The sequence below is a fragment of the Aspergillus pseudodeflectus genome (genome assembly GCF_044049435.1).
Source record: "Aspergillus pseudodeflectus strain CBS 756.74 chromosome Unknown BJX68scaffold_92, whole genome shotgun sequence".
NCBI classification, from domain to species: domain Eukaryota; kingdom Fungi; phylum Ascomycota; class Eurotiomycetes; order Eurotiales; family Aspergillaceae; genus Aspergillus; species Aspergillus pseudodeflectus.
The window spans coordinates 61310-87894 of record NW_027263868.1 but is presented as its reverse complement, the minus strand read 5'-3'; the positions used below and the strand labels follow the sequence as shown (position 1 = coordinate 87894).

Sequence of the window (26585 nt, the reverse complement as noted above, 5' to 3'; positions counted from 1 at the left end):
CCACCAAGAAACTAAACCCAGGGTGCAAGGGCTTTTCCCTCAATCGCCACACACGATCTAGGTTACTCAACCAGTCAATGGGAGCAGGGTCTCGGGTCTGCGTCTGGTCGGGCGACCAGGTGAACCACGGCTCGAGCTTAGAATAGAAATTGCGGAACTACGGTCCGTGCAGGTGGACGTGTGGGGACGTGCAGTGGGGGAAAAGGCCTACCCCACACACTGGTCGCCCAAAAGGAGCAAACCCACGCGAGTAGGTTCCAAATTTGGAATGATATCTCAATGGCATCTAGAAAGTTCCCTGGTTGGCTATTGCAGAAATAACCTCCTCCCCGTTCCACGCTGGGAAGCTCGCCAACGCCACTGATTTTTGGGTGAGCGAATCCAGGAGGCAACGAAGGTGGTCCACCCCATCATAGTCGTCTTGTAAAGACCGGAAAATCCGCAGGCACACATTAATGTCGCGAAATGAGCGTAGTCGATCGTCGAGCGATGTCGTGTTCCAGAGACTGCCCAGCCGGCTGAAGCCAGCGTTGAAAACTGCATTCAGCAGGAGGTAAGGGAGTCGGTTTAGTGAATCAAGACGGTAAAGCTCGATAAGAATGCTTATCAAAGTACCAGCTCCGTCATTTAACGTCTGGTAATAGCGGGTAGTAGGCGAGAGATTGTGATGCAGATTACGGATTTTAGGCAGTCCGTAGGCCTGGCAGAGACTGAGGAAGTGCATTAGATGGAGAGTGGCGCGATGACACGCCACGACGATCTCCCAGGGCGACTGAACCCTTCCACTGGCGGTTAGTGATTTGTACACTGTCTCTCGAGCCTGGCCCTTTCGCCACATCTCTAGTCTCCTCACGTTATTGTACAAGTCTGCGGAATTGTACGAGTCCGCTGTGGGCTGAAGATGGGGCATGTGTGTCGTATTGACCGGGCTCGTTAGCCAAACAGTCTGCTCCTCGTTCAAGGCCTGACATAGTTTGACTTTCTCAATAAATATTAGGGCCATCTCCCGGCGCTGAGCGGCATCCAGGATCGTGAAATATTCCGACTGCGTCGAGAATATATCAAACTTGAAGTCTCCTAATTGAGGTAACCGGACATTATACGTGTTGCTGCAGATGATGGGTGGAAGGCCTGTTTGAAGGGATACAATTGTATCCTGCATGACCAGACTCCACCATAGCCGCCGTCGCAAGAAGTGGTAGCTAGAGGTATGACTTGCAGATAACTTCGAGTCTTCGCGATGTAGTCCAAGTTTGATGGCAAGCGAGTAGCATATGCCTATTGACACTGTTGCTTGCTCCCAACTCTCGGATACCTCATACTGGCTCAGCATCAGGAGTAGTGACTGGACCACTGCGGTTGCCTTGCTCTCGTACTGCATCCGGTAGAGACTCTAACGAGGGTCAGATTATAGTCATCCTTCCACGCAGTTCTTCGCGTTCAGTAAGCGGGGCCGGGGACATACCTGTGCCCTGTGAAAAAAATGATCCCGTGCCACCTTGCGGGAGCAATATCCCGCCGCTAAGAGATATTTTAGATCGATAAATAAAGATCCCGCGAACATGACAGCTTGGAAAAGTAAAAGGCTTAGCTGATCAGATGCACATATTGACTCTGACCCCTTGACAGCCTGCACAAAGTTCGCTAGGTCCACAATGGGCATATGTGGGTGTACGAATCGAATGTAGCTTTTGAGCAGCTCGTCGCGAAGGATTCCCGTTGGAACATTCAGTGCATCTGTGCCTTGGAGATACTGGAGGTCTATGATGTCCAGCATTGTTGAAGGCCTCTTGATATACGATGGGAGGTTGTTGGGTACTTCTGACATGTCACCTTCAGTGCTCTTTATTCAACGGAGATGGGGTTGTTCATACTTAGTAAGGAGGATCGTGGCGTATTGAGGATGCTTTCTTGTATCTCCTCCTGCTCTCCTGGTAGCTGCCCATCAAAACTTCCCTTTAGGACAATGTCTGCGGGCTGCACCTCCGAAGGCGCAGTGCCCAGGATGGTGGCCCCTCTTTTCCGTCGCGGGCGTTCCCTAGTAGTTAGCGATTCCTACTTTCAGCCTGGGGAGGAAATTAAGTGTCATACCCGCATTTTTCTCGGCTAGTAACTAGGCAGGTTGTATCATCCAGGCGACAATTCGTGCAGGGATTCCCATGCACTGTAAGATCGCACCTGATCTTCCGTCGATGACAGTTGGAACAGGCGACTTTGGCGCGCTTCATTGTACTTTTTGTGGGCATTGCAAAAGTCGATCGAGCATCGTACCATCTGGGGACTCAAAAGCAGGAGTAACGAGGTATTATCTTAAAATTTCATCTCTATCAGAGGGCAGCCGTGAGTATTTGCTTTTGGTGGCGTGATGCTTTTGGCGTTGGTGGGGTATGGAGCGTATGGCATTGTGGGGTCGCCATTCCTATGCTGTCCAAAATCATTAACGTTGCTACGAACTTCCTCAGTTTGGAGGCTAAGCCCTGACATATTGTGGAGGCTGTGGCTCTGTGCGTCATTCTTCAATCTTCGTTTTCGGCAACCGCGCAGCAATAGCACTCCACATAGGCGTCCTTTACCGTAGAAAACCACACGTTGCTCCCCAAAATCGGTAGCAACAAACCAGTCTCTGCAAAATGTCTGAAAAAACTGCCTCTACCAAAGTGCTTTCCCGCCACAGTCGCGCCCTTGTTGAATGGGCGGTTGGTCTGACTTTTGAGGATCTCCCGGGCGATGTCGTAGATCGCACCAAGGATTTCTTCGTGGACTGGCTGGGATGCGCCATTGCCGGGAGAGAACATATCTCGGTCAAGTCGATGGTCGAATACGCAAAAGCAATGGGTCCAGTGTCTGGAAACTGCGAACTCGTCGGCTTTCCGGACTTCCGAACCAGCCCGGCATTTGCAGCTCTGGTCAATGCCGCCTCGTCGCATGTGGTGGAGCAAGACGACCTCCACAATAGCAGTATGATGCATCCGGTGAGTCTGCTCTTCCCCCGTCTTGCGATCTCGCTGCTTACTAGTGATTCCACCAGGCCACGATTGTCTTTCCGACGGCGCTGGCAGTGGCGCGCGAAGTAGGCGCCAGTGGCAAGGACTTTATTACTGCATGCGTTGTGGGATATGAGTTTACTTGCCGCACAGGTGAATTCTTAGGCAAAGCTCATTATGAGGCAGGTCCTCCCCACGCCAGCCATGATTCGTATCTACTAACAAGTATGCATGGCAGAAATTCCATACCACCGCTACGACAGGAATCATTGGCGCTGCCGCGATAGCTGCGTACCTGCTGCGTCTGCATGTTGACCAGTTTGAGTCCGCAATCGGAACTGCTGGTACTCAAGCCTCGGGGCTATGGCAGTTTTTAACTGACGCCACCCATGCCAAACAGGTCCACACTGCCCATGCCTGTGCAGGGGGTGTGTTCTCAGCCTATGTGGCGAAGTCGGGGCTTCTCGGCTCTGTCGAAATCCTTGAGGGGACTCGCGGGATGGCTGCGACACTTGGGTCAGAAGATCCCCAGCCAAAATACCTCGATGATGCTCTTGGTCAGAAATGGTCCGTCTTGGGGTCGAGCTTCAAGTGGCATGCCTCTTGTCGGCACACTCATCCATCCGTCGACGCATTGATTGGCCTGATGAAGGACGAGAAGCTTAATCACCGGGACATCGAGTCCATTACGTCCCATACGTACAAAGCCGCGATCAATGTGCTAAGCCTCAGTGCCGCAGGACAGACAGTCCACCAAAGCAAGTTCTCAATGGGTTTTGTCCTGGCTGTAGCTGCAAAGTATGGGATGGCCCGCATCTCCGACTTTACGGAGGATGCCCTACTGGATTCTGAGCTTCGCGACCTGCAGAGCCGGGTCTCAATGGTTCTTGATCCGACCATCGATGCGGTGTTTCCCGAAAAGTGGCTTGGCCGGCTTATCGTCACTACGAGGGATGGCAGGACGCTGACCCGTGGTGTGGATGTAGTGAAGGGAGACCCCGAGTGGCCCTTGACACGGTAAGTCGCCCTTTTCCCCTGTTTGGATAAAGCTTCAGTGCGCAACGACTCACATCTAATCCCAGTGGTGAGATCCAATCCAAGGCAATATCGCTGGGGAAGTATGGCCATGTGCAAGACTTAGATGTCTTCAAGAGGACTATTGGAAGAGTATGGGACTTAGAGAGCCAGAGCCCATTGGACATCTTCTCATTTGCGTGAGGGAGGCACTATCATACAATGGAATGACACGTCTGACACTGGTTGCTCGTCTGTAGACATTTCAAATCCGTAAACTTCGGATAAGAGTGCATACAAACATAGTAATGATCCCAACCAAGATAAATCGATTCCTACCACGGTTGCTACTGCCCGTCAATAACTGCAACAATGCGATGTGTTATGTATATTTAGATGCTTTAAAGCCCCTTTGCCTCTCTGACTCTAGCAGACACCTCCTCCCACCGGTCATCAACGACCTTCTCCGCATCATTCGCCCACAGATAAAAGTTGGACTGTGCCACTGCGTGAATGTCAAAGCTCTCCTTGAACTCTTTGGACTCCTTGTCGTGGACATTATGCCAGATCTCACGTTGTTTGATCCCAGTAGATTGGGCCGCGGCAACATAGTCGTGCCGAATTTCAAAGTAAGTATGCAGCGCCAGCGGCACGTTGCCCTTGCCAGCCTTAGCAAGACACTTGGCGATCGTCGCACCGTCTTCAATGGCCTGGCTGGCTCCCTGAACCGATGTCGGTAGGAACGGGTGCGCCGCGTCACCCATGAGGGCGACCAGTCCAGAGGGTGCGACCCATTGAGGTAGACAGGGTCTGTAGATGAGCTTCCAATCAATGATATTCTCTGGAGGCATCATCTCCCAGACGCGACGATATGCAGGGTCCCAGTCATGAACGAGTTCCAGCACGTCTTTGATGTCGCCCGGTTTGTTCCATCCTTCCTCGATATCGGCGGTGTCTTTGTGGGTCAAAATCGCATTAATCTCCTTGCCTTCACGAAGTGTGACAATGAAGCCATGCATATCAGGCGCCATAAAGAGTCGCATGGCGTTTTCGTTAAGAAACTTCTCGGCGAGCGGATCACCCTTCAGTCGTTCTCCGTCCATGAAAGCCCGGTAGACTGCATAACCGCTGTGCTTTGGGTGATCCTCGTAGCCCAAAACAGCCTCGCGGCCTCCGCTCTTGACCCCGTCAGCACAAATGACCGCGTCCGAGACGATCTCAGTACCATCCTCGAGAATGATGCTGGGCTTCGTGTTGTCGTACTTGGTTACGCGCGTGTTCATGTGCAGCCTCGCGCCCACCTTGACGACGTACTCGGCCAGAATCCCATGGATATCGCCGCGGTGGCCGATAACAGCCTCGTGGCCGTACTTGGACGCTGCCTCGCCGGGCTGCGTGTCCTTACCGAGCAGTTTATCGGACGAATCGAAGTTGTATATCTCCATATACTGCATGTTGGTCGAGATTTTCTTCATCTCGCTCCAGACCCCCCATCGGCTCAGGAGGCGTGAGGAGTTGGAGCCTAGGCCGATTGAGTCGCCAATTCTGAGAAACTCGGCTGCCTGGTCGTATACATCTACCTCGAAGCCTTCCAAACGGCATGCGATAGCGCAAGAGAGGCCTCCAAGGCCGCCTCCTACGATGGTGACCTTCATGGGCGTGGGCTCGTTGGTCATGTTTGGAAGTTGGTATGAATGAATGGTTGAGTGTATCGCGAAGGTTTTTGGAAGAATGGCAAGTGTTGGCCCTGGTTAAGGCTGCTATAAATTCATATCGCGCGTCTGCCTTGGTGGAGATGTCCCCCAGCGCAATGACCGTGTGGGGTAGTGGGTTACATTCATATGGTATGGAGGTGTGCATTAAAAAGTCTTCCATCGCCCTATTCTCACAGCGCGTGGCATCTCGCCAATCACCGTCACCAGAGCACTCGAGCGCCACATGCAATTGGCTATAAAATCACGTGACTATCGTGTGGGGCGGGAAGCCTTTTGGGTGCACACCTCCGTGCATAATAGAAATAGCATCATGTGAACAATATCCAGGAAGTCCGGCGCCGAGGCTGTAAATTCGCACAAGACTAAGGTGGGGAAGTATATGCATCATGGCACCCTCCCAATTGCCGATACCAGGCATGGGCGGCTGCTAGCATTGTGGGTTGCAGCCATGCAGTCTCACTAGAATCATCAAAAGGTACATTTGTCCAAGACCCGAATGGAACCAAATTCTTGTCTGTTTTACACGCAATTCGTTGGTTCCGAACAGCAATGGCCCCACCCGCCGCCCCCACACCGGCTCTCTCACTCTTTCACTCAGTTGAAAACGACAGGACTCCCTCCACCTTCGGTAGGAAATCCCTTACGAAGCGGTATACCCACCATCCACCTTTGGGCAAATATTAGCAGTTTCCAAGAATCGTGCACAGTAGACTTACAGTAAGACTGGATCCAGTCACGAACGAGGCTAGGCGACTGCTCAAGAACAGAACGCAATTTGCGACTTCATCAGGAGTGCCCTTGCGGCGGAGGGCAGTGCGGGCTACCATGGGCTCAAGATGCTTCTCCCGCAGCTCTTCGGGAATGTCTCGCCCAAGCTCAGTGTCGATGATCCCAGGAGCAACGCAGTTGACGCGGATGCCAAATGGTGCATAGTCTATCGCTTCCACCTTGGTCATGCCCAGTAACGCATGTTTGGAACTAGCATACTAGGTGAATTGCATAGGAGACTTAGCCAACAACGCCTCGTAATCCTCTTTTCGAATCTACTCACAGCGGATAGCATTGACTGCCCGACATGGGAAACTATGGAACCCACGTTAACGATTGATCCGCGCCTGTGATTATTATAAGTACCGTTGCCTGTATATGAGCGGGAGAGGTGTCGTACTCGCCGTCGCGGAGATCCTGCTTCAGCATCTGCCTTATGGCGGCCTGTTGTAATTGCCAGGTCGCTCGGACATTCAAACTATGTACGAGGTCAAACGTTGAAAGTGTCGTCTCATGCGCTAAGGAGAATCCGCCCGGAGTTCCAGCGCAATTTACAAGATAGTCGATCCGGCCAAAACTTGTCACGGTCTCAGAGATAATTCTTTCGCATGCGTCATCCTCGCGAAGGTCGCAGGCGAGCACCTTGATTTTGACCAACGGCGACCTCTCCAAAACCAGCTCTTCCGTCTTTACCAGACCGTCCGTGTCCCGGTCAATGAGGGCAATGCTGTTGCAGCCGTATCTGGCCAATGCAAGACAAATGGCTCGTCCAATGCCTCCGGCGGCGCCGGTTACAACTGCAGTTCTGGTTGCGTTGTTAGATCTGGCCTCGTTGAGTGATTATTGGAAGAAGGGACTTACCCAGGTAGTTCCATCTTGATTGCTGTATGCGATATCAGGGTGATTGTACGGTGAACACTTCCACAGTATATGATCGCAATGCAGAGCCTGGATTTCTACCCCACAGTGGGGGATCTGCAGTGGCGGATTTGTCAGCTCCTACAGGCAGAACTTGCGACATTGCTCCTCAATGTCAGCGTGACTACGGCCAAATTCCGACGGCAGGATGCTTTCATACTACTAATGTATGCCTCCGTCTAGTACGGAGGGAGCTACACACACCGTCTGATCGACATCCGTAACGCAAGACGCTTAGGCAGAGGCCGTCTCATCGAAATCGTGTCGTAGAAATCGGATAGCTCCCGAATATACACTCTTTCAGCTATAGTCTCCACGTCTCCTTTAGCTTTGTCTAGGTTTTGAATTTGGTCTTAGGTTAGATATCTAATTTCGAGACCTTCAATTGTGTTCTATCGCTCTCCCAAACCCCTTCAACATACCCCTCCCAGTAGCTCATAACCTTACAACTTCCTCGCTCCTCTACCAGAGTGTACTGTAGCGATCTCAAATATAAACCGTTAGTCCGCCATACAGAACTCGGGCAGCGAGTAAATGGGGTTTCCGGGTGTGGTGTCCTCTCGAAGAGCATCTGGTATATTTATATAATCACTGCGGACAAGACTTCTATGAGCTAGTAGTTATGGACTCAATGGAACAAAGCTACAAGAAGGCCCAGAGCAACGATCGTGTACTGCACCTTGTACTCAGTTTGCCATGCTTATAGACCAATCGCGGACCTAGGCGGGCGCCTGACATTGGACTCAGTTTCACATCACGCAGCAACGCCTGTTGCAGCCACATGTGCCTGAAAGTCTACCTTTTGATGATCTTCGCCCTCAGGGGCTATATTTGAAGGCTGATATTCCACCCCTGTCCGAACCGAGTGCATCGCCTTCTCAAATTCCGCATAGGCATACTCCTGGCAATCATGGCCGAAGATCCAATGCGGTCGAGGCATCTCAATGATGGCTGCGTTTTGCTCGAGTTGGTCCCAATCAGCTTTATGCCACGAATCTCGAGTCTCAATACCCATCTGCTGGATCTTGCACGCTCGCTGATATCTACACCGCTACGTCAGAGTTGCTCTTCGGATAGCGTCTTGTAAATGCATGGATAGGCGTACCTGAGCTTCTCCGCCACCTTGAGACCAGCCTTGACATCTCTACGTCCAGAAAGCTCGAGTGTGATGGCCACGGTAGCCGCGTCCTCGATTGCCTGCCCCGCACCCTGCCCAGATGTGGGCAGATACGGATGCGCTGCGTCTCCAATCACCATGATCCGACCGCTCTTCGAGATCCAGGTATCGAGCGGGTCACGCCAGAGCAACTTGAAATCAATCAGCCGATTCGCGGGCGTCTTGATGAGGACTGGCCTTAGCGTTTGCGCGATCGGCCAGTTCTCAATGATTTTGAGCGCATCCTCAACTTTGCCAGGAAAAGACCACGACTCGCCTATGTCATAGACGTCCTGCTTTCACTGTCAGAGATCGATCGTGCCAGCGCTCGAAAAGTCACGAATCAAGTCACCTTATGCGTGCACATCCAGAAGACTTCCTTCCCTGCCTTTGCTGTCCCCAACATCAGGTGAATGTCCTCGCCAATGAAGACCCAGGTATTATCTCGCTCTGCAGTTTCCGTATTGTCAACAACCCACCGCGTTTCCGGGTCAGTGGCGACTGCCTCGGCATCGAACCATGCCCTGTACATGGCGTATCCAGAGCTATGCGGTCTGCCGTCATCTCCACTCACAAACCGCCTTGCTTGACTGTGAACTCCGTCGGCCGCAATCACACAATCCGCCGCAAGCCGTTCTCCGTCCATAATGACTCCGGCCCGCGTATTGTCCTCCCAATAATCCAGGATTCGATGGCCAAGTCGGAACTCGACACACTCGAGTGTACGTGCATGCTCGTAGAGAACCATGGCGAGCTCGCCCCTGTGGCATGGATACCCATGGCCTTCACCGTAGCCAGCCATCCGGCTTCTGACGAGAAGCTTCCCAGCTGAATCACAAATGTCCATCGTATCCGGCAGGTTGAGCAGCGGTGCAAGCGCAGCATCGACACTACCGTCGCCCCACTTCTTAACCACCGTAGCAGCGTTGCTGGCAAGGCCGATACTGTCGCCTAACCTAGTCAGTGACCTCGGGTAGAGGAGAATAGGCTGTATAAACCAAATGACCGCACCTATAGGCTTCAATGAAGACTGTTGTTCGATGCCAATGACATGATGACCCTTGCGCTGGCATTCTATCACTGCAGATAACCCGCCAATGCCTAGTCCGACAACGATCACTGTGATCCCGCTGGATCCAGGAGGGGCAGTCCCAGATGGACCAGTGCCTTTTGCTTTGGTCATAGTTTCGCTTGAAGTATATCAGTCGGCTGTTAGGCTTTCATCCGCGTTAATATAAGGTCTCTGCGATGAGAGAGGAGACCTTGGAGTGGGGCGACTACCCCACTCTCTGCCTCCGCAAAAACAGCCGCAGACTCAGATTTACTAGGTATTTTTTAGCTAAGAATTTAAATTCTTATATTAATAAACTACCTAGTATAGTAATATTATAGGTAACTAAAAAAAGGTTTAAAAACTATAAAAAATATAATAAGTTAGTCAGGTATAAAGTTACTATATTAATAATAAGATTTATATAAAACTAAATCTTACTTTATAAGGGGATTATGATCCTATAGTAATATATAAGTAAAAGGAAGGTAGTATACTAGTATTATATTAAAAAATTAACAATAAGGCCTTTTCTATATATAGCTATTTTACTAGAGTCTGCCAGAGGCCTTAGTGGCCTAGATCCAAAGGCTACTCTGTAACAGTGCTGCAGTACAGTGTCTAACAATATATTAGTATCCTTCCTATAGGAAAACCAGCAATTAGTTTACTAATAATAAAAACTTATTGTTTGACCCTCTAACTCTGCTTTATATATATCTACCCCTGCAAGCTATTGTATAGTATGGTTCACAAATAGTTTATTTAAAATATATCTTAATATTAATAAGTTTAGCTATACCTTTATTAAAGATTTTAGGTTTATTATCTAGGTAGGAAAAAGGTATATTAATAAATTTTTAAAAAATATAAGTAATTAAAAAATAGAAAACCTCTATAATTATAAAAAAAAATAAGTTTATTAAATTTATAAACTTTTATTAAAAATTTATTTTAAACTTTTTTAGTATTTTTTATAATTAAACTAATACTAGCTCCTTTTGGCATAGACTTATATATAATTGTCACGATGCCTTCCTGCTCCAAAAACCTTCACAAATCTCTGCAAAGTTCGCTCATGTTCCTGTTGCGAGGCAGAGATAGAACTAATCTGATGCCATGCTGGATGTAGCGATAAAAAAGAGCGTCACACGGTCTGCATATCAAGATCCACAAAGTGAGTCTTTTATTTCGCCATCGCGAATGCTGAAATATAATATCGCTCGCACCATATCAATAAATGGAGCCCGTTGAACGTTAGGATTAACAGAAGGGACAAGAGAATCTTCGCATAAAATATACGGCCATGTGAATCGTGAGCTATTGACCCCTGTTTTACCCCCTTTGAACTCCACGCTTCAGATGTTCTTGCGGGGTCTCCGTGGCGTACTACGTAACTCTCCACCACGGAACTGCCACCCCAAACAAATACCCCACACCGAGGCACTCTGCAAGGTGGAGAGATTATATTTACTCCAGGAAATCGTCTCAGATAATATCGTTGCATTGACACAACACTCCTGCGCCATGATTTCTGCCATCGGTGGCATCACGTTCCTTACCCATCCGTTGCTTGCTGGCGCAACACTCGCAGTTACGTACGCTTTTATTCTTGTCATAAAAGCTTTATTACATCCACTTAGAAATGTTCCGGGCCCGTTCTGGGGCCGATTCACGCGGCTGTGGTACCTCCGCGCTGTAACCAAGGGGGACTTTGAGAAGCAGAATATTAACCTTCATCGTACCCACGGTATGTGCTCTTCGTGGTATTATCGGTATACTTCAATGGTTGATAGATAATACGTAGGGTCAATTGTACGAATAGCTCCTGGCCAATACTCTCTTGATGATCCAGAAGCTATCCGTACAATTTACTCGCATTCTTCACCTTTTCTGAAGGTGGGTGTGCTTGCCAGCACGTTCTTACTTACAGGCCCCAGGCAGAAGCTAAAAGCACCTAGGCACCATGGTACCTCGCTAGTGGAAGGTCAAATGCCGAAGTCTGCGACCTCTTTACCGACCTTGATCCCCGTCGCCACAGCATCAATCGAAGAAAAGTCGCGTCACTCTATTCCATGACCAGCTTAGTCCAGATGGAGTCGTGCGTGGTGGATTGTACCGCCCTGCTTGAACAACAATTATCAAAGCTTGCGTCATTGGGGCAGTCATTTGACCTACAGCAGTGGATGCAATTTTACGCATTTGATGTGATTGGTCTCATAACTGTGCGAAGCCCGCAGCTTCCGCCTTCGGAAGCCCATTCTGTATGCTAACTGTCTATTCTAGGTCAACAAGCGTTTCGGGTTCTTGGATAGCGGTATAGATGAGAATGCACTCATCGAATCTCTTCATACATTCCTTCTATATGCAGCCAATGTGGGCATTTTCGCAGAGTGGCATCCTATCCTGTCTCGGATCCTTGCCCTCTTTCCTTCGAGCGGGATGAGACACTTGGTGGCATTCGCCGAGCGACAAATTGGTCAAGGCCAAGAGAAACTAGAAGCAAAGGGAAGTTACGCTCAATCATCAGCTTCTTTTCTTGAAAAGTTACTCGGCATGCATTATCAGAGCCAAGGAAAAATTAGCATGGCAGACCTTTTTACGACGTGTATTACTAACATCGGGGCCGGATCTGATTCCACCTCTATCTCGCTCACGGCAATCTTATATAACATATTTAAGCATCCGACTGTTTACGAAAAGGTTATTCACTTCATTTCCCTACTTCAGTGAGCCAAGTTGTTAATGATTGTCATCTAGCTTCGGGAAGAAATAGATCAGGCCCACGCACAGGGACTGGTATCGGCTCGAGCTATTACTTTCAGGGAATCTCAGAGCCTCCTATATCTCCAGGCATGCATCAAGGAAGGCATGCGCATGTTTCCTGCTACTGGGCTTCCTCTCGCTCGAGTTGTTCCGAAAGGCGGTGCCACCTTATGTGGAAGGGTTTTTCCTGAAGGCGTAAGTCAAAACTACGTCTCATTCATAGGTTACAACCTTTCATGAAAATCACTAAACAGTAGGTTATTACAGGAAATCGTTGGCGTTAACACCTGGGTGATTCACCGAAATCGCTCAGTGTTCGGGGAGGATGCAGATTCATTTCGGCCGGAGAGGTGGCTAGAAGAGAGCCCTGAGCGGGTTTTGGAGATGGAGCGCAACTTTCTAGCCGTAAGTCTAAATCCCGACCTGGCACATCATGTTCGCTTTATATCTGTCCATAAATCTGACTTTGGCAATGCTTTTGCAGTTTGGCGCCGGAGCAAGAACGTGTATCGGCAAAAATATCAGCTTGATGGAAATAAGCAAGTTGATTCCAGATCTTATTCGACGGTTTGATTTTGAGCTAGTCGATATGGCGGCACCCTTGAAGACTCAGAACGTGTGGTTTGTGAAACAGTTGGATATTAAGTGCCGTGTGAGATTCCGTCAGATGGTTTAGCCCAGACCTCGAAGTAGTTGCTTTCCTATTTGTTAGGTTATATCTAGGCATTCAACTTGCATATTGTGCGAGGGTCAGTTCATTTTTAACCAACGCAATTTAGTGTTATGATATCTTCGCAGTCTAATAGTATTGTCTGAGGATGTCTTATCCTCTTATACTTATTTCGACGTTCTAGCCGGCCTTGAGTCATAATTGACTAATCAAGCAAACGACACTATTCCTTTGTTAGCGCCGTACGCGCCTATTGTCCACTACATATATAGTTAGCGTGATTCCTGGCTGTTCCGCCTTCCGCCCACTCCAGTTGATCCGCCCATCTCAAAGTACTTGGCGAACTTGAGTTACTCGCAACCAACGAAAACCTTTCTTAAATCTATAGAATTAAACACTAGACTATTCGATGATTCTCTACTTGGGCGATGATATTACGTTCAGAACACGTCGGTGAAACACGTTTTGGAGCTGTTAAAGGTTTTGCAGTAGATATTATAAGAATCCCCTACTCGTTCGACTGCTCATATCTCAACGCGACTCAGCCCCATCCCTCTTGTACTTGAGGAATTTAACAGAGATTTTTTATTGCTTAGGTTAACTCGTTTTGTGCTACGTATTCAATCTCTGATTCCGCGCAGAGACCACTCAATTCCTTTTAAGGCGAACTCGTAGCCATTTTATTAGTTGATATAGTACTTGTTTTGAGAGCCATGCAAACCCTAAGTTCCCATGAGTAGCAGTAGAGTATGGTCTGAAAGAGTTTTGTGGTATGAATTACCTACAGTCCCGTATCTCATGATGGGTTGGTTAATATGTACTACAACAAAGTCATCAAAACCGTGCTCCAGGAGCATGATTAAGAAATACATGTAGAAAGTGTTTATAGCTGAAAAAGGAACGACGTTGTCATAAACAGATGAAAGTATTGGGAACGTCAGCTATGCAAGGGTACTGCCTTTTTATATTAATTTCCTGAAATTTTCCGGGCAGATTCATCAAACGGATTAAGAATAAGTGCTGAATGAATGCTACGGGTATCCAATACTTCTTGCAAATCTTGCTTGGAAGAGCGGGGTTTCCTTTTAGGTACCTGGCTCTGAAGCACTATTGATTCCCGCCGGCTACGAACGAAAAGTCCGCTCTGAGTTGCCTTGACTAGCTTATGTTGTGGGTATCTGTCACTTAAACCTCCCTACTGTGGTGTGTTAATACCTGAGACTCGAATTTTATCACGAAGCTTTGCTTCATACTCAACCAAGAGGTTGAGCATGGATGTGATTATAGTCTCCATGTGTTTTGTGCGGTGGAATTTTCTTGTCTTGAATACGAAGATGTCGAATCAGTACCAACCCCGAGTTCTCTGTTTTGGTGCTGTTGAAGATCCTTCTGCGAGTTGGGCTTGATGAGTAAATGTGCGGGCGATCGTAATGCAGGCAAAGATACGCTGTTTTTGTACTAATGCTGCTCCAGTGGGGACACTCCAACTCAGCGGATAACTGCATATATCTCTAGCAAACACTTCTTGTTCATTTCTTTACCACAGGATGCAACTTAATCACTTTTCCTTATTCTTTTTATTTGTGCATGAATTAATTACATTTAAACCAGACCACTGCCTCCGCTACTACTGTTATAGTCATGTAAGCTGTTAATTATCTTAGCTTTTCCATTTGTCGCTGCCTGTGATAGATAAGCGTGAAGCTTAAACCTTCTAAATTAGCTATCATAGTAATAATTCCATGTACCACTACTCACGTTTCGAGACCGCTTTGACCAGACAAAGCGATACTGCGGAGACACCAAGATGAGCCTTAGGGCTACTTCAAGGAATGGCCGAGGACCGCTTGCTGAATGTCATGTTCGGGCTATCTGCTGTCTGTGCTAAATTCCTTAACACTGGCAGTTCAACACTGCCCAGCAACGCCCGCAGCACTAGTCTGACGACGTCCTTGACATTGAGCAGAGAATGTGCTGACGTTTGACAACCATTCCAAACGCTCGTTTTACGTTGCTGGTAGATTCACTCACCAATTAATCGGGCTTGTCAGGCTGAACACTCAGCCAGTGCTCAAGAACCAGTGCTCAAGAACACTGAAGAGCATATAGTAACATGTCTAGCTTATCACTTGCTGCAAAATTTTCGTACTTTGACTTATAGTAGTGAAGTGCAAAAGGATTGCTATTATATATTACTCAAAGCTTAAACAATTACCTTATTACCTGAAGAGCAGCATTTCCTTTCTCACATACGCTGGGCTAGTGCAAGCTATGCATGGACACTGCCAATCACCAATGAGCGAGCGTGTCCGCCATTTTCCACCTAGGTCAGTCCAGGTTGGCGGTCGCGATCACTTCGGTCTCTGCAATGTCACCGCTAGCTTCGCAAATCAAACTGGGTCCAGCCTCTGAGCGGACAACAATCCAGGGCCCCTGGAATTTTAGTGCGCTGTGGGTCGCCTCAGCCTCAATGATTTCTTGAGGCCTTTTGAGCGTACTCTCTGTTTTCTCCTTGCTTTGCATTTCCCCCCGTGACCTACTCGCCACGGTCTATGTAGTGTGCCCCACCCGGGATTTTTTTTTTCTTACTATACAATCCTTCTCCCTGTCAATTCCGTACCCTCTGTCTAGATCACAGCATGCCGCTAGGCGACCGGGGTGAAGCTTACTTTAGCCCGGGTTCAACACATAGTAACGTCACCCACCTTGCAGTCGCGTTCCTTAATTTTATGCTGCCCGAATGACAACTTCCAATCGCACCTCCTACAGTATCTGGAGTGTTAATATTGGCCGTTGCAGTAGACTCATTCCGAACTCTATTGCGTCGGGTGAGTGTGAATGACCCAACCGTCTCTCTAGTGGTCTGACGGAGCTTTAGGTTCAGTCCTTTGATGCGACGCTCCCCAAGAAGGATATCTTGCAAAAAGGCTTAGGGCCTAAGGTTGATACGGAGTGGTGTTGCTTGGATATACTCCACTTTCCCCTGAGGATGATGGAACATGGGGATTCAGTTCGATTGATGAGCAGATTCAAGGTTTGAATGTTTCAAGGAATAGGTAGACCTATACTAATGTTCTCCTCATGCCTTGTGGGGTATCCTCGATGGGGTTGGCAGGGAAATAGACTCCACAATTGATTGCGTTCTCGACCGTTTAAACTTTGTATTCTCTTGTACCAGCTACCCCGCAACATCCCCCACACAAACTCTATCCTATCGCCCCCAAATCTATATATCCAGGATCAAAGTCTCTCAAGCGGTAATGTTATCATTAGGGATTCATCTTCTTTTAAAAACCCAACCTTCCATTCTTCCTCTGACGCATCGTCAAGTCCTCAAAAGACGTCAACACTATGGGTCTAGGTGTACTCGAAGACCGGTCAGGCTTGCACCGAGTTCCAGGAACTGTCACCCTGGCGGAGATCGAGCAGTCATCAGGCACTACAGCTATTGGACGCCTCAAAAGAGGCACCGGAAAGGACAAGGACATAATTCTTATCCCCCAACCGTCAAACGATCCAAACGACCCTTTGAACTGGCCGCAACCCAAGAAAATTACGATTGTCGCAATCATGGTCCTCGGAGCCTGCCTAAATGCTGGCGCTGTCGGCACAATGCTTAACGCGAGCTTCGTCATTCTTTCAGCCGAACTGAACAAGTCTCTATCTGATACTGCCCTGTTAGCAGGATACACCATGGTTGCTGCTGGGGCAGCTTGTCCATTAGCCTCTGCATTTGCAACGAAGTATGGGAAACGGCCAGTCCTTCTCGCTTCATCAGCTGCATGCCTTATCGGCAGTATTATTGGCTCAGTTGGCCAAAACTATGACACCCTACTCGCTGCACGGATAATTCAGGGATTTGGGCTTGCCGCATACGAGTCTCTCACATTTCTTGTCGTTGCTGATCTCTTTTACATCCATCAACGTGGTCCCTGGGTTAATATGATAGCTTTCTCCTACACAAGTGTCTCAAATCTGAGCTCCGTCATTGCCGGGCCTATCACATTTAACCTTGGTTGGCGCTACCTCTTCCACATCCTAGTGGCGTTATCTGGCCTTCAGACTCTCTTGGTTCTTTTCTTCTGCCCTGAGACAAGTTACATACGGGACCCCTTCTTTAACAGACACCTCGCTACCACTGGGAGTGGCGAGGTTGATGACGCCAAGATCAGCGCCGTGGTAGAGGAAATAGAGTCCTTGCCTGCGAATCCATCTTCACCACCCCCTCCGAACACCTTCTGGCAACAAATGGCAATATATACTGCGGTATATAGCGATGAGAACCTTCTGAAACTAATCTTTGGCCCATTTTTGTGTCTCACAAATTTAATCGCCCTTTGGACCGTTGTGATGACCGGCGTCATGACCTCAACGTTCGTGGCTATGTCCTATGTCGCTGCGCAGCTCTTCTCCCCACCTCCATATTCGCTTTCTGTCGCTGCAGTAGGGTACCTATCGACAGGGCCCTTCCTAGGTGGAGCCATCGGCTTTGCGCTCGTGGCGAAATTAACCGATCCCCTCATTATTTGGATGTCAAAGAAGAATAACGGCGTCTACGAGCCTGAATTCCGTTTGTTACTAGTCGCGTTCGCATTCGCCGCCACTGCCGGACTATTTGCCTACGGCACCGTTGCGGAGTCACAGGGCGACATTTATCTCATTGCCTTTATATGGGGCCTGACTCTGGTCGGGATCTCATTTGTTATTGGACCCTGCTCGTCTTATGCAATCGACGCGTTCCGGGACATGAGCAATGAGGTTTTAGTGGCAAATGCCATGTTCAAGAATTTCCTCTTCTTTGGCTACAGCTATTTTATCAACGATTGGATTGCTGATCAGGGAGCCGCCGATCCCTTTTACATCTTCGGTGGTATTAGTGCTGCGCTAATTATATCAACGGTACCTGTCTATATGCTCGGCAAGCGTTATAGGTCCGTGTGGTATCGCTATAACATCATGGAAATGTTCAATGTTCGTCCGCATGCTGAGGTTTAGGATTTGGAGAGATTCCCTGTGCTTGAGAAATTAAGGGGTATGATGGTACTTGCGGTTCACCCAGCAGGGCCACATCGATGCGTCCCCGTTGCTTTAGCGCATTGTTCATTAGGCTAGCTTGGCATGGCCCCGGCCTAGAATTCAGAGTGCTGTCTCGTAATAAAATAATGGAGCTGTTTGTCTCCGACTGCAATCAAACGGTCTATGTTCTGGTCCATGACGTCGGCCAGATAGTTCAGGAGTGCTCCTCGATCTGCAGGGTTAGAGGCTGACCGGTCGCCAGCATGAAAGACCTGGCGTGTGACTCGTACGGCCTCATCGACATCATCTTCGCGGCCCTCGGTTACGGAGATCAGGGTCTTTCCCGTGGCGGGATCTTCTAGGTCAAATCTAGCACCTTGTTTGTGAGCAACTAACTTGCCGTTGATGAAGAGATCGGTCGGGAGAGATACGAACCGGCCGTTGATCTGAAGTGCTTGAGCAATGTCTACCATTGTTGTGAGAAAGGCTGTTAGAGAGTATGGAAAGATAGCTGTCGACAGGTTGTACCTGGTACCAGGGGGCTTTAAATCGGCGGGTCAACGGAGGCCTTCCTAATCAAGACTTTAATCAAGACTTCACAACTCCGAGATCTGCCGGCAGCAACTTGACCAGAAGACGAGCAATCGCTGTACCTATATTGCTAGCCGCCCTGTTTTGGTGGGACGTCGGGTGGTGAATAGAGGCAGAGGAATTTCACTGCCATCCCCCTCAACCTCCAGGGGACCCCGGCAGCGGTGTCGCGGCCTTCTGTCGGACCTCCCTGTGGCACCCACTGTGACATTATATTAGGGCTTGTTCTAATTTTCCTACAATTTAGAAGTATCATCTAGTATATCACTAGGTTCCTTCCCAAGTTTATATACTAAGGCATGATACCTGTGTGGCAGCGGGGATCGCGGTCAGGCGTCGACGCTGCTTCGGAGGGTCGAACGATGATCGAACGGTTACATTACGGCGTTGAAGGGGCTAGTAAAAATGAGGAAGGAGAGGCTGGATCTCAATTCGTTCAAATTGAAGCGCTTAGCGAGGAAGCAAGGGGTTGCTTCAGTGACCATGGCGGCGTCGGGGACGACATCGCTGCCTGACCGGCTGCCTAAGCCCTCAGGCCGTACCAGAGCCGCCGCTACAACCTGTTATTATATTATTTCTATTGTTAATTATAAATTGTGCTAGAAAATAGTATTTGATGCTCATATAAAACGGTTAATTTGCGCCTTCTTAATTGTATATAGTTAATTAGAGCTGCTTTTTGAGCGTTGTCAATGCATTGACTTGGTCCTTAACCTAACCTACCCTCCTCTTTGCCCACTCTATCAATGAATATATAAAATTCAAGGATATATGTTACATCTTTCTATTTATATATATTTTAAAGCTCTTATACAAGATAGTAATACAGTGTAATCAGGCTTTTTGAGGTTTTTCGGTTAGCTGATATTAAACCCCACTTGCCCAACCCAACACCCACATGGGCGGGTTGTCGAACGTCAAAAATCCGGCCCAACCATTGGGTTAACAAGCCTACTCTTGTACACCAATTCTGCATAGGGCTAGATTACCCCACGAGTATTTATTTATCCAAAAATTCGCTAGGTTCTTACACAAGGCCAGCATAATATGGAGTAAAACGAAAGAGACTCTTAAGAGACTAGGTACATGAGCTGTCAAATTCAAGTTAAAGAGAAACTTATATCATTGGCTCATACTGGAACCATTTTTGGCATGGTTATCCGAGACGTCGATAGCTTTGCCAAATCTTCATGGCCTCACCAACCGATCGGTCAGATCTTGATTCCTAACAAGGGCACATGTTGTTGGGCACCAAAGGTGTCTCGCTCTCCGATGCTGCCTTGGGGCCAGGCCCTTTTCAAGGTGCACTTCCAACCCAATGCCGGTTCATAGAACATCAGAGTTATGATATCTGATTCGGGTAGGCCATACAGTTTTGCCAAGTTCTCCGCTGTGAGGGCTTTCGACAACTGAGCGCGGTCAAAAGCATCCTTGTTGATGAACAAGATATCTAGTGTAAGCTCAAAAGGTCCGGCGTTCTTGGATCGAATCACTTTTGCTAGATCAGTAATAGGTACCAATCCAGGATCAAGAGACTTCGTCACTGCAAGTGACATTAGCAGAAATGTTACACCTTAGTATAGGCCAGTCATTCATACCGGCGGGGGCGACAATCTCTTCGGGAGCTGTAGCAGTTTTTTCTCCATGGTCTGCGATAGCTGTCCCGTTCGCTCCATTTGAGGGCGTTGAAGCCGGGAAGGCTCGTACTTGACCTTCAGGAACGCCCACGTATGACTTCGCAATCGGAAAGAATGAGATAGGGTCCTCAACATTCATGAGGTGGTACACGCTGAATTTGTAGACTGGACCAAGCGACTGCTCCAGAGGGGTCAAAGGGGAAGCGAAATTCCCGGCTGTGGCCATTTGCCCTGGATAAGCTGCATGAAGGCAGGTAGTGCGTGCGAAGTTGGCAATGGCGTCAGCAATTGCTTGCGTGGTTCCTACGGCTTCACCCAACAAGCCTATCTCATGCGAGACGTGCTTGGAAGGCTCAGCAGGGCCCATGATCGCGTTTTTGCCATAGACATGGAAGATTAGTTTTGGACCACCCTCCTCGTCTAGACTAGGGAACTGCTCCTTGGTTGTTTTGCGAACAATCGTCAAGAAGCCATCAAGGCCTGCGATGAGGATGGGGTCACGAATTCCCCCAATAAAGGTGGTGCGGTAACCAATTGCTTGGGCTCCTTCAAGCTTTATCTGATATTTAGGTGTTGGAACCAACACTGAACCTTTCACAAGGAGCGATTTGCCGTCCGCCTGTGGATGATAGGTTACCTTGTCAAGGTGGAGCACTCCACCTGGGCCGGGCAGCTGATCCGGGCGAGTTTTCTCGTACATAGAATGCGCACCAACTGATAGTGGGGTACACTTTTCTCCTTCCCTCGTCGGCGTTAGGATAAAGCTCTCTCTGTTCAATGTGACCAACATTGAGCGGCCCTTGGGCGTTGCGCACTGGCCACCACATTCAACGATCTTTCCCATATGCCAGGCAGAGCTTGCCTCAACACCGTGATGCATGGCATAGGCGGCGAAGGGTGCTGGGTCGTATGAGCGTCCGGAGATGATAATATCGACAGTCTCGTCTTTCAGGACTTCCAGCCAAGGTTCCGGCCCCATTTGAGCCACGATTGTAACAGCCTCGTCAATGTCCTGGGCCATGAGGTCCGGGACGGGACCACATGGCGAAATATCTTGTGAATCAAGCTTCTTCTTGATCAGGGCACGATCTTCCTTGAACTTAATACTGGTGACGGTGAAGCGATACCCTTTGTCCCTTGCTATCTCTTCAATGATGGAGATTAGATAGTCGGTTTGGGGATTCGTGCCTGCACCGCAAGCAGTGCTTAGCAGGAATTTTGTCTTATATTTCGCGCAGGCCTCCAGGATGGGACCCAAATCGCGCACGTAAGATTCTTTCGAACAAAGGGGCTTGCCAGACCCTAGCATAAACGGTCCGGGGTCTGTAGAGCCACCATCGATGATCATAGCTGAAGGTCTCTCGGCCTCAACAACTCTCCAGAATTCGTCAATATCATAGCCATAGCCTAGCATAGGTGTCGGGGTAAATAGCTTCAGAGGAAGTGATTGAGACATGTTGCTGGTATCGCAGAGTTAGTGCAGTGTAGAACTGGAAATTGTGAAAGTAGCAGAAACATTAGGTTTTCGTGATCAGCCCTTATTAAATCCAAGCGTGTGGAGCGTGCTTAAAAGCTCCCCATTTGTGGGGTAAGCGCGACTGCACATCGTTTAACCCCCACAAATGACAAATTACCCAATTCACCGCTGACAAGAATTGCCACTGGAGGAATGGCGGTCACTCTTAAGGGAAGAATAATACATCTGCTTAATTGCCTTTTCGCCTGGAGCACTACTCCAGCAAGTCATTGAGAAATCCATCACAATTGACCCAGTTATGAAGGAGACACAAGTATCCATTGGGCCTCGTGTCCACGTCACAGATGTTCCGATGGTTCAGGTTGAGCACCCTAATCATGTGGTTATTAAAGTGGTAGTGGCAGGCTACAACCCCAAGGACTGGAAGTCGCCAGAATGGTTTGGCACGACCATGAACCAGAGGGATGATATTACTAGTACTATGCACGTGGTTGGAGCTTGTCACAGTGGGTGCCTCAGGCAGCCCTAAAAGGAGGCCGTGCGACCACCACTCAGGATCTGACCCGTTTAGGCCTAACCCCTTTAGGCCAAGCCCTAAATGACTCTCTTAGTATCACTATATATAAAAGACTAATAGAGAATTACTAGTTTTTCTAATCCCTAGTAATTTATTTCTAAATTAATTAGTATCTAGCTTTTCCTTCCTCTTTTGTATATCCTTCATAGCTCAACATCTCGTTGCTTGCTAAGACCTCGCCGCGGGTGAAGACTGACTGGCATCCGCCACCAATCCGACCTCGCCGCTTACATTGATATGATCGGGCCGGAACATCCTAAGATCCAATTCTTGACATGACAGCATGTCAACTGTAATCTTACGAGGCTGATACATTGGCGGACAGCATCGTGTTGCTCTGGCGCTTCCTGGCAACTAGATACCATAGGCATTAGTAATGAGAAGGGAAGTAGGAACTGTTTAAGACTAAACCTTAATCCTCCTAGCTAATTATCTCAAGCTTCCTGAATACATTGCTTTAGGTACTCTAGACATAACCTGGTTATAACTTAACTATTTTATAGTGGAGAGGTGACTGTCAGATAAGTCCAACCAATCCTGCTTAAGGCCTGGAAGGGCTTAAGGTATTCTTATATTAATGTAAGAAGACTGCTTCTTAACAAACTAAGAAGGTAAACTGGGTTTCTGAAAGATAGGGTAGCTTTGATTCTAAAAGTAATAGATAGTAACTAAAACTAATTACATACATGAACAAGTGTTCCTAAATACTATTCTTTAATATAGCTAATATATCATTCCTGCTATATCTACTATATGGGTAGATATATTAAATATATTACTTTTACTATGTCGTGATTATCGCGTAACTCTTAGTATATATTAATACTCCTATATTACTATATTACTTGAATTAATCTTGTTCTATCCTATTAATATAATAGCACGTTAACTATAATCTTATGAGGTAAATCTATTAGCTAATAATATCCTATGTCTTAGCATGGCTCTCTAATAATCCCCCTCTTTTAAGGTCTTTATTCTAAAGATATAAGTAGTATAGTATCCTTACTAAGGTTCTATTACCTAATTCCTTTATTCTTTTAATATAGTCTAGTTTACTAATATTCTTATAATACCTATAGAGTCTATACTCTATTCCTAACCCCTTAAGCATCGCGTTGAGGAAAGTAGTTTTAATATAGTAACTCTATGCCTTTATTACTCCTAATCTAGCAAGCCTTATATTCATGTTAAAGGTTCTTCTTATTATAAAGCGTGTATTACTATAATTTAGAAGTATATTATGCCTAAGCTAATATTTTTAAATAGTAAGTAGCATTAGTTAGTAGAAGCTTAAAATAAAATTTAATTAAAAGAGTAAGAGGAACGAGAAAAGTTATCTTATTTAATATAATAGATTACTAAAGTAAATGCTTAAATAGATTATCTTTAAAAGTAAGATAATCTCCTTTATAAGCGTGCTAGCGACTTTATTATTTATAATATAAAAGAAATCAAAGAGCTTGAGAGGCTTAAGGAGGAGGAGTAGAAATAAAAGGAAATTAAGAAAAAGGAAAAGAGTTAGTTAGTTATTATATTAAATAGTAAAAGTTCTTTATAAGTAGCTTTTAATATAGAAGCTACTAAGGCCTTTATATTACCTTCTTTATTAGACCCTTTCTTTAACTATCTTTATACTAAAATTCCTAAATCTTATTAGGGTAGTTTAAATGCCTAATAGGTTCCTATGAATTTATAAGGACCTGAGGCCTAAAGGGGGTTGTGATAAGTGTGAAAGGGTATAAAGGCACTTAATAAGAGATATAAATAGTAGAATCCATGTGTAAATCAATAGTCAGGTTAATATTATAGATTAACGCTGAGTTGTGAAGTCTCTACCTTTATAAAGAGAGGATATCCTTTTATATACTAAGTCAGCCAGGGGCTGACTTAGCCCATGAAGTTCTAGCTATCCTATATATATATAGTAAGGGTCTTATAGTTACCCCCCCCTCTTAAGGTCTTGGTCTCTTAAGACCTACTTATAACCTTTAAAAAACCTTTCACAAGTGCTAAAAACCCCTTAGGGAAAAAATCTCTAGCTTGTAAGTAAGAAAAAGGTATTATACTCTTATAACTAACCTATAGTCCCGTGAGTAGATAAGGAATTATAGATTCTATAACTATAGGACCTATCCTTTATATAAATCTACTAGCCGTGGAGTAGTGTCAGGATTCCACCTATAAAGTTACTACTTCCTTATAATATACTGTTAGCCATACTAGTATTAGGTTGCCTTTTATAAGAAGGGTATTAGGAACTATCCCTCACACGAAGCTATTAGTTGCTTAGTAATATTAGGATTCTACCTATAAGGTTATTAAACTCCTTACAAGGCACTATTAGCTATACTAGCGTCAGGTTACTCGTTATAAGGAGGGTATTAGGAACCAACCCTTATATAAAGCTGTTAGTTACTTAGCAACATCAGGATTCCACCTACGAGGTTATTAAGTTCCTTTATACCTACTTCCTTTATCTTCTCTTAGTCCTATAAGAGTTACAGAAGTCACTAATTAGTAAGGTGAATATAATATTATAGCTTAGAAGGTTCCGGGTTATAATAAAGAAATAAAAGGTTCTAGTAAATACTAGTTATAGCTGCCTTTAGTAATATTACCCTAATATAAATACTAGCTTGCTTCCTACTATAACTCTTATTCTATAACTCTCTTCTAACTACCTGTCTTACCCCCCCCTGCTTTCACAAGGTAAGCTTCTTCCTATACTCATATGTTGTTACTTGCTCGCATGTTACTACTTGCTTGCATGTTGCTGCTTGTTTGCATGTTGCTGCCTTCTTTGCGTGTTTCACTCACATGTGCTTGTATTGCTCACTGGTTCCGCGAGATAGATGTCGAACACCACTGCCCCTGCCGCTGCCGCCGCTGCCGCTGCTACTCCTGTTGTTCCTCCGCCCGGGCTACGCGTCTCGCAGTAATTGACAATGGTTAAGTAAGGTCATTTGGCACACTGGCCAAACCACCTCCATGCTGCCCAGATCCCTGCGCGGACCATGCGCGGGATCAACCTCATGTTTCTGAACGTGACGCGGGCACCTATTAATAGGGTAAGTCTACCTATCTTCTATAAGTATAAATACCCTTACTAACCTTATACTAGCTCCCTGCAAACTTCCAGGTTTTAGGACCCCCTCCACCGCAAGGACCTCTTACAAGGGTATAATAGGATATTATACTACTAGCATAGAGCACCCTCCTAGAGTAGGCTAATACCTGCTTTATTAAAGAGCCCGCGGCCGCGTACTACGAACCTTGTATAGCTACAAATCCTGTAGTTATTCCTAGCCTCTACCCTTAGACAGGCGCGCAAGCCCTATTAAACTAAGAGTTAGTATAGGTGAACCAGCTAATCCTTTACTATATTATCTAGTATAATAGTAGGAATCCCTACTAGCTTACTATTTAGACCTAGCTCTATGAGGCCTTCCTTATATTATAAGTAGGTAGATAGCTACTAACTAGTTCTAAGTATATAGAGTATTATACTAACTCTAATATAATACTCTTTAGTCCTTATATCTCTAGAGTATTAGATAGAAGTATAATAACTATCTCTTTTATAGATACTATAACTACTCCCTGTAGTAGCCGGCTATATAAGGCTTATATATAGTTACTCCTCCTAACTATATTAAGCCTAGCTCTGTGTTACTAGTTATAATATACCCTTATACTATTCTTCTACTATAATCTTATCCTAAGCCTGATAACTTATCTATAAAGCTGTAAGTTCTTTCTTACCTAAGCTTAGTACCTCTTAGAGAAGTACTATAACCCTTAACCTTTTATAGTTATTATATACGCCCCTAACTAACTAGGTAAAGTTAGTAGCTTAATTCCTTATTAGTAGAGTAATAAGTACCATAGGCCCCCTATATAAACCTAGGCATGGGAGGAATAGTTATATATTTAGTTATAAATATACTTTTTTACTCCTATAACTATTAGAGTCCTTCTTTATTATAAATTAAATAGGGTTTTTACCTTTTATAAACTTTTCTATATAATCTATTTCTATAGGAACTTTATTTTATAGGCTTATAGATACTATATATTTTTATATAGTTCTTTACTAGACTCTACGTAGCCCTTCTATTTTATAAGGACCTTTATAAGGTCCTTAATACCTGGTCCTAGGATATCCTTAATATTATATAGCTAATTATCCTTATTTATAAACCTGGTCTTAAACCTATCCTATGTATTTAGACTATCTATCTC

The 26585-nt window shown here is 46.4% G+C and overlaps 9 protein-coding genes across 9 annotated transcripts; 3 read left to right on the top strand and 6 right to left on the bottom strand.

The window, feature by feature from the left end:
* Window positions 1-16: 16 nt before the first annotated feature.
* Window positions 17-2363, bottom strand: BJX68DRAFT_249493 (Zn(II)2Cys6 transcription factor). Its single transcript, XM_071042121.1, has 4 exons — window positions 2092-2363; window positions 1875-2032; window positions 1466-1818; window positions 17-1393 (listed from the first exon to the last, which is right to left on the bottom strand). Exons 1-4 carry the CDS (start codon window positions 2244-2246, stop codon window positions 287-289), a joined length of 1773 nt encoding a protein of 590 aa, XP_070892731.1. The 5' UTR covers window positions 2247-2363; the 3' UTR covers window positions 17-286.
* Window positions 2364-2442: 79 nt separating this feature from the next.
* On the top strand, window positions 2443-4245 carry BJX68DRAFT_249490 (MmgE/PrpD family protein). Its single transcript, XM_071042120.1, has 4 exons — window positions 2443-2972; window positions 3029-3166; window positions 3223-4001; window positions 4067-4245. Exons 1-4 carry the CDS (start codon window positions 2631-2633, stop codon window positions 4200-4202), a joined length of 1395 nt encoding a protein of 464 aa, XP_070892730.1. The 5' UTR covers window positions 2443-2630; the 3' UTR covers window positions 4203-4245.
* On the bottom strand, window positions 4246-5851 carry BJX68DRAFT_249489 (uncharacterized protein). Its single transcript, XM_071042119.1, has one exon. The coding sequence runs from the start codon at window positions 5672-5674 to the stop codon at window positions 4400-4402; it is 1275 nt and encodes a 424-aa protein (XP_070892729.1). The 5' UTR covers window positions 5675-5851; the 3' UTR covers window positions 4246-4399.
* A 337-nt stretch (window positions 5852-6188) lies between these two features.
* On the bottom strand, window positions 6189-7413 carry BJX68DRAFT_249488 (SDR family NAD(P)-dependent oxidoreductase). The gene is made up of 5 exons (XM_071042118.1): window positions 7343-7413; window positions 6882-7286; window positions 6765-6828; window positions 6430-6699; window positions 6189-6380 (listed from the first exon to the last, which is right to left on the bottom strand). The coding sequence occupies exons 1-5, from the start codon at window positions 7354-7356 to the stop codon at window positions 6354-6356; spliced, it is 780 nt and encodes a 259-aa protein (XP_070892728.1). The 5' UTR covers window positions 7357-7413; the 3' UTR covers window positions 6189-6353.
* Window positions 7414-8130: 717 nt separating this feature from the next.
* Window positions 8131-9738, bottom strand: BJX68DRAFT_280136 (FAD/NAD(P)-binding domain-containing protein; the record flags this gene model as incomplete). The annotated part of the gene is made up of 4 exons (XM_071048876.1): window positions 8131-8442; window positions 8505-8848; window positions 8908-9506; window positions 9567-9738. The coding sequence occupies 4 exons, from the start codon at window positions 9736-9738 to the stop codon at window positions 8154-8156; spliced, it is 1404 nt and encodes a 467-aa protein (XP_070892727.1). The 3' UTR covers window positions 8131-8153.
* Window positions 9739-11133: 1395 nt separating this feature from the next.
* On the top strand, window positions 11134-13161 carry BJX68DRAFT_280134 (cytochrome P450; the record flags this gene model as incomplete). Its single annotated transcript, XM_071048875.1, has 7 exons — window positions 11134-11356; window positions 11414-11505; window positions 11568-11831; window positions 11893-12309; window positions 12367-12567; window positions 12640-12777; window positions 12857-13161. The coding sequence occupies 7 exons, from the start codon at window positions 11134-11136 to the stop codon at window positions 13046-13048; spliced, it is 1527 nt and encodes a 508-aa protein (XP_070892726.1). The 3' UTR covers window positions 13049-13161.
* Window positions 13162-16393: 3232 nt separating this feature from the next.
* Window positions 16394-18037, top strand: BJX68DRAFT_280133 (major facilitator superfamily domain-containing protein; the record flags this gene model as incomplete). Its single annotated transcript, XM_071048874.1, has 1 exon — window positions 16394-18037. One exon carries the CDS (start codon window positions 16394-16396, stop codon window positions 18035-18037), a length of 1644 nt encoding a protein of 547 aa, XP_070892725.1.
* A 134-nt stretch (window positions 18038-18171) lies between these two features.
* Window positions 18172-18531, bottom strand: BJX68DRAFT_272906 (uncharacterized protein; the record flags this gene model as incomplete). The annotated part of the gene is made up of 1 exon (XM_071047314.1): window positions 18172-18531. The coding sequence occupies one exon, from the start codon at window positions 18529-18531 to the stop codon at window positions 18172-18174; it is 360 nt and encodes a 119-aa protein (XP_070892724.1).
* Window positions 18532-19860: 1329 nt separating this feature from the next.
* On the bottom strand, window positions 19861-21742 carry BJX68DRAFT_259460 (uncharacterized protein; the record flags this gene model as incomplete). The annotated part of the gene is made up of 2 exons (XM_071043699.1): window positions 19861-20192; window positions 20248-21742. The coding sequence occupies 2 exons, from the start codon at window positions 21740-21742 to the stop codon at window positions 19861-19863; spliced, it is 1827 nt and encodes a 608-aa protein (XP_070892723.1).
* Between the last annotated feature and the right edge of the window lie 4843 nt (window positions 21743-26585).

Excerpts from the sequence above, each read along its gene's own strand:
- BJX68DRAFT_249488 (XM_071042118.1), bottom strand. Across the intron at positions 6,829-6,881 it reads CAGGATCTCCGCGACGGCGA|GCGCGGATCAATCGTTAACG; the intron begins GTACGACACCTC and ends TAATAATCACAG. Across the intron at positions 6,381-6,429 it reads TGACTGGATCCAGTCTTACT|GTGGATGGTGGGTATACCGC; the intron begins GTAAGTCTACTG and ends ATTTGCCCAAAG.
- BJX68DRAFT_249489 (XM_071042119.1), bottom strand. The coding sequence starts at position 5,674 with ATGACCAACGAGCCCACGCCCATGAAGGTCACCATCGTAGGAGGCGGC.
- BJX68DRAFT_249490 (XM_071042120.1), top strand. The coding sequence starts at position 2,631 with ATGTCTGAAAAAACTGCCTCTACCAAAGTGCTTTCCCGCCACAGTCGC. Across the intron at positions 3,167-3,222 it reads TAGGCAAAGCTCATTATGAG|AAATTCCATACCACCGCTAC; the intron begins GCAGGTCCTCCC and ends TATGCATGGCAG. Across the intron at positions 4,002-4,066 it reads CCCGAGTGGCCCTTGACACG|TGGTGAGATCCAATCCAAGG; the intron begins GTAAGTCGCCCT and ends ATCTAATCCCAG.
- BJX68DRAFT_249493 (XM_071042121.1), bottom strand. The coding sequence starts at position 2,246 with ATGCCCACAAAAAGTACAATGAAGCGCGCCAAAGTCGCCTGTTCCAAC. Across the intron at positions 2,033-2,091 it reads ACTAGCCGAGAAAAATGCGG|CCCGCGACGGAAAAGAGGGG; the intron begins GTATGACACTTA and ends TACTAGGGAACG. Across the intron at positions 1,819-1,874 it reads GCCACGATCCTCCTTACTAA|TACCCAACAACCTCCCATCG; the intron begins GTATGAACAACC and ends ACATGTCAGAAG.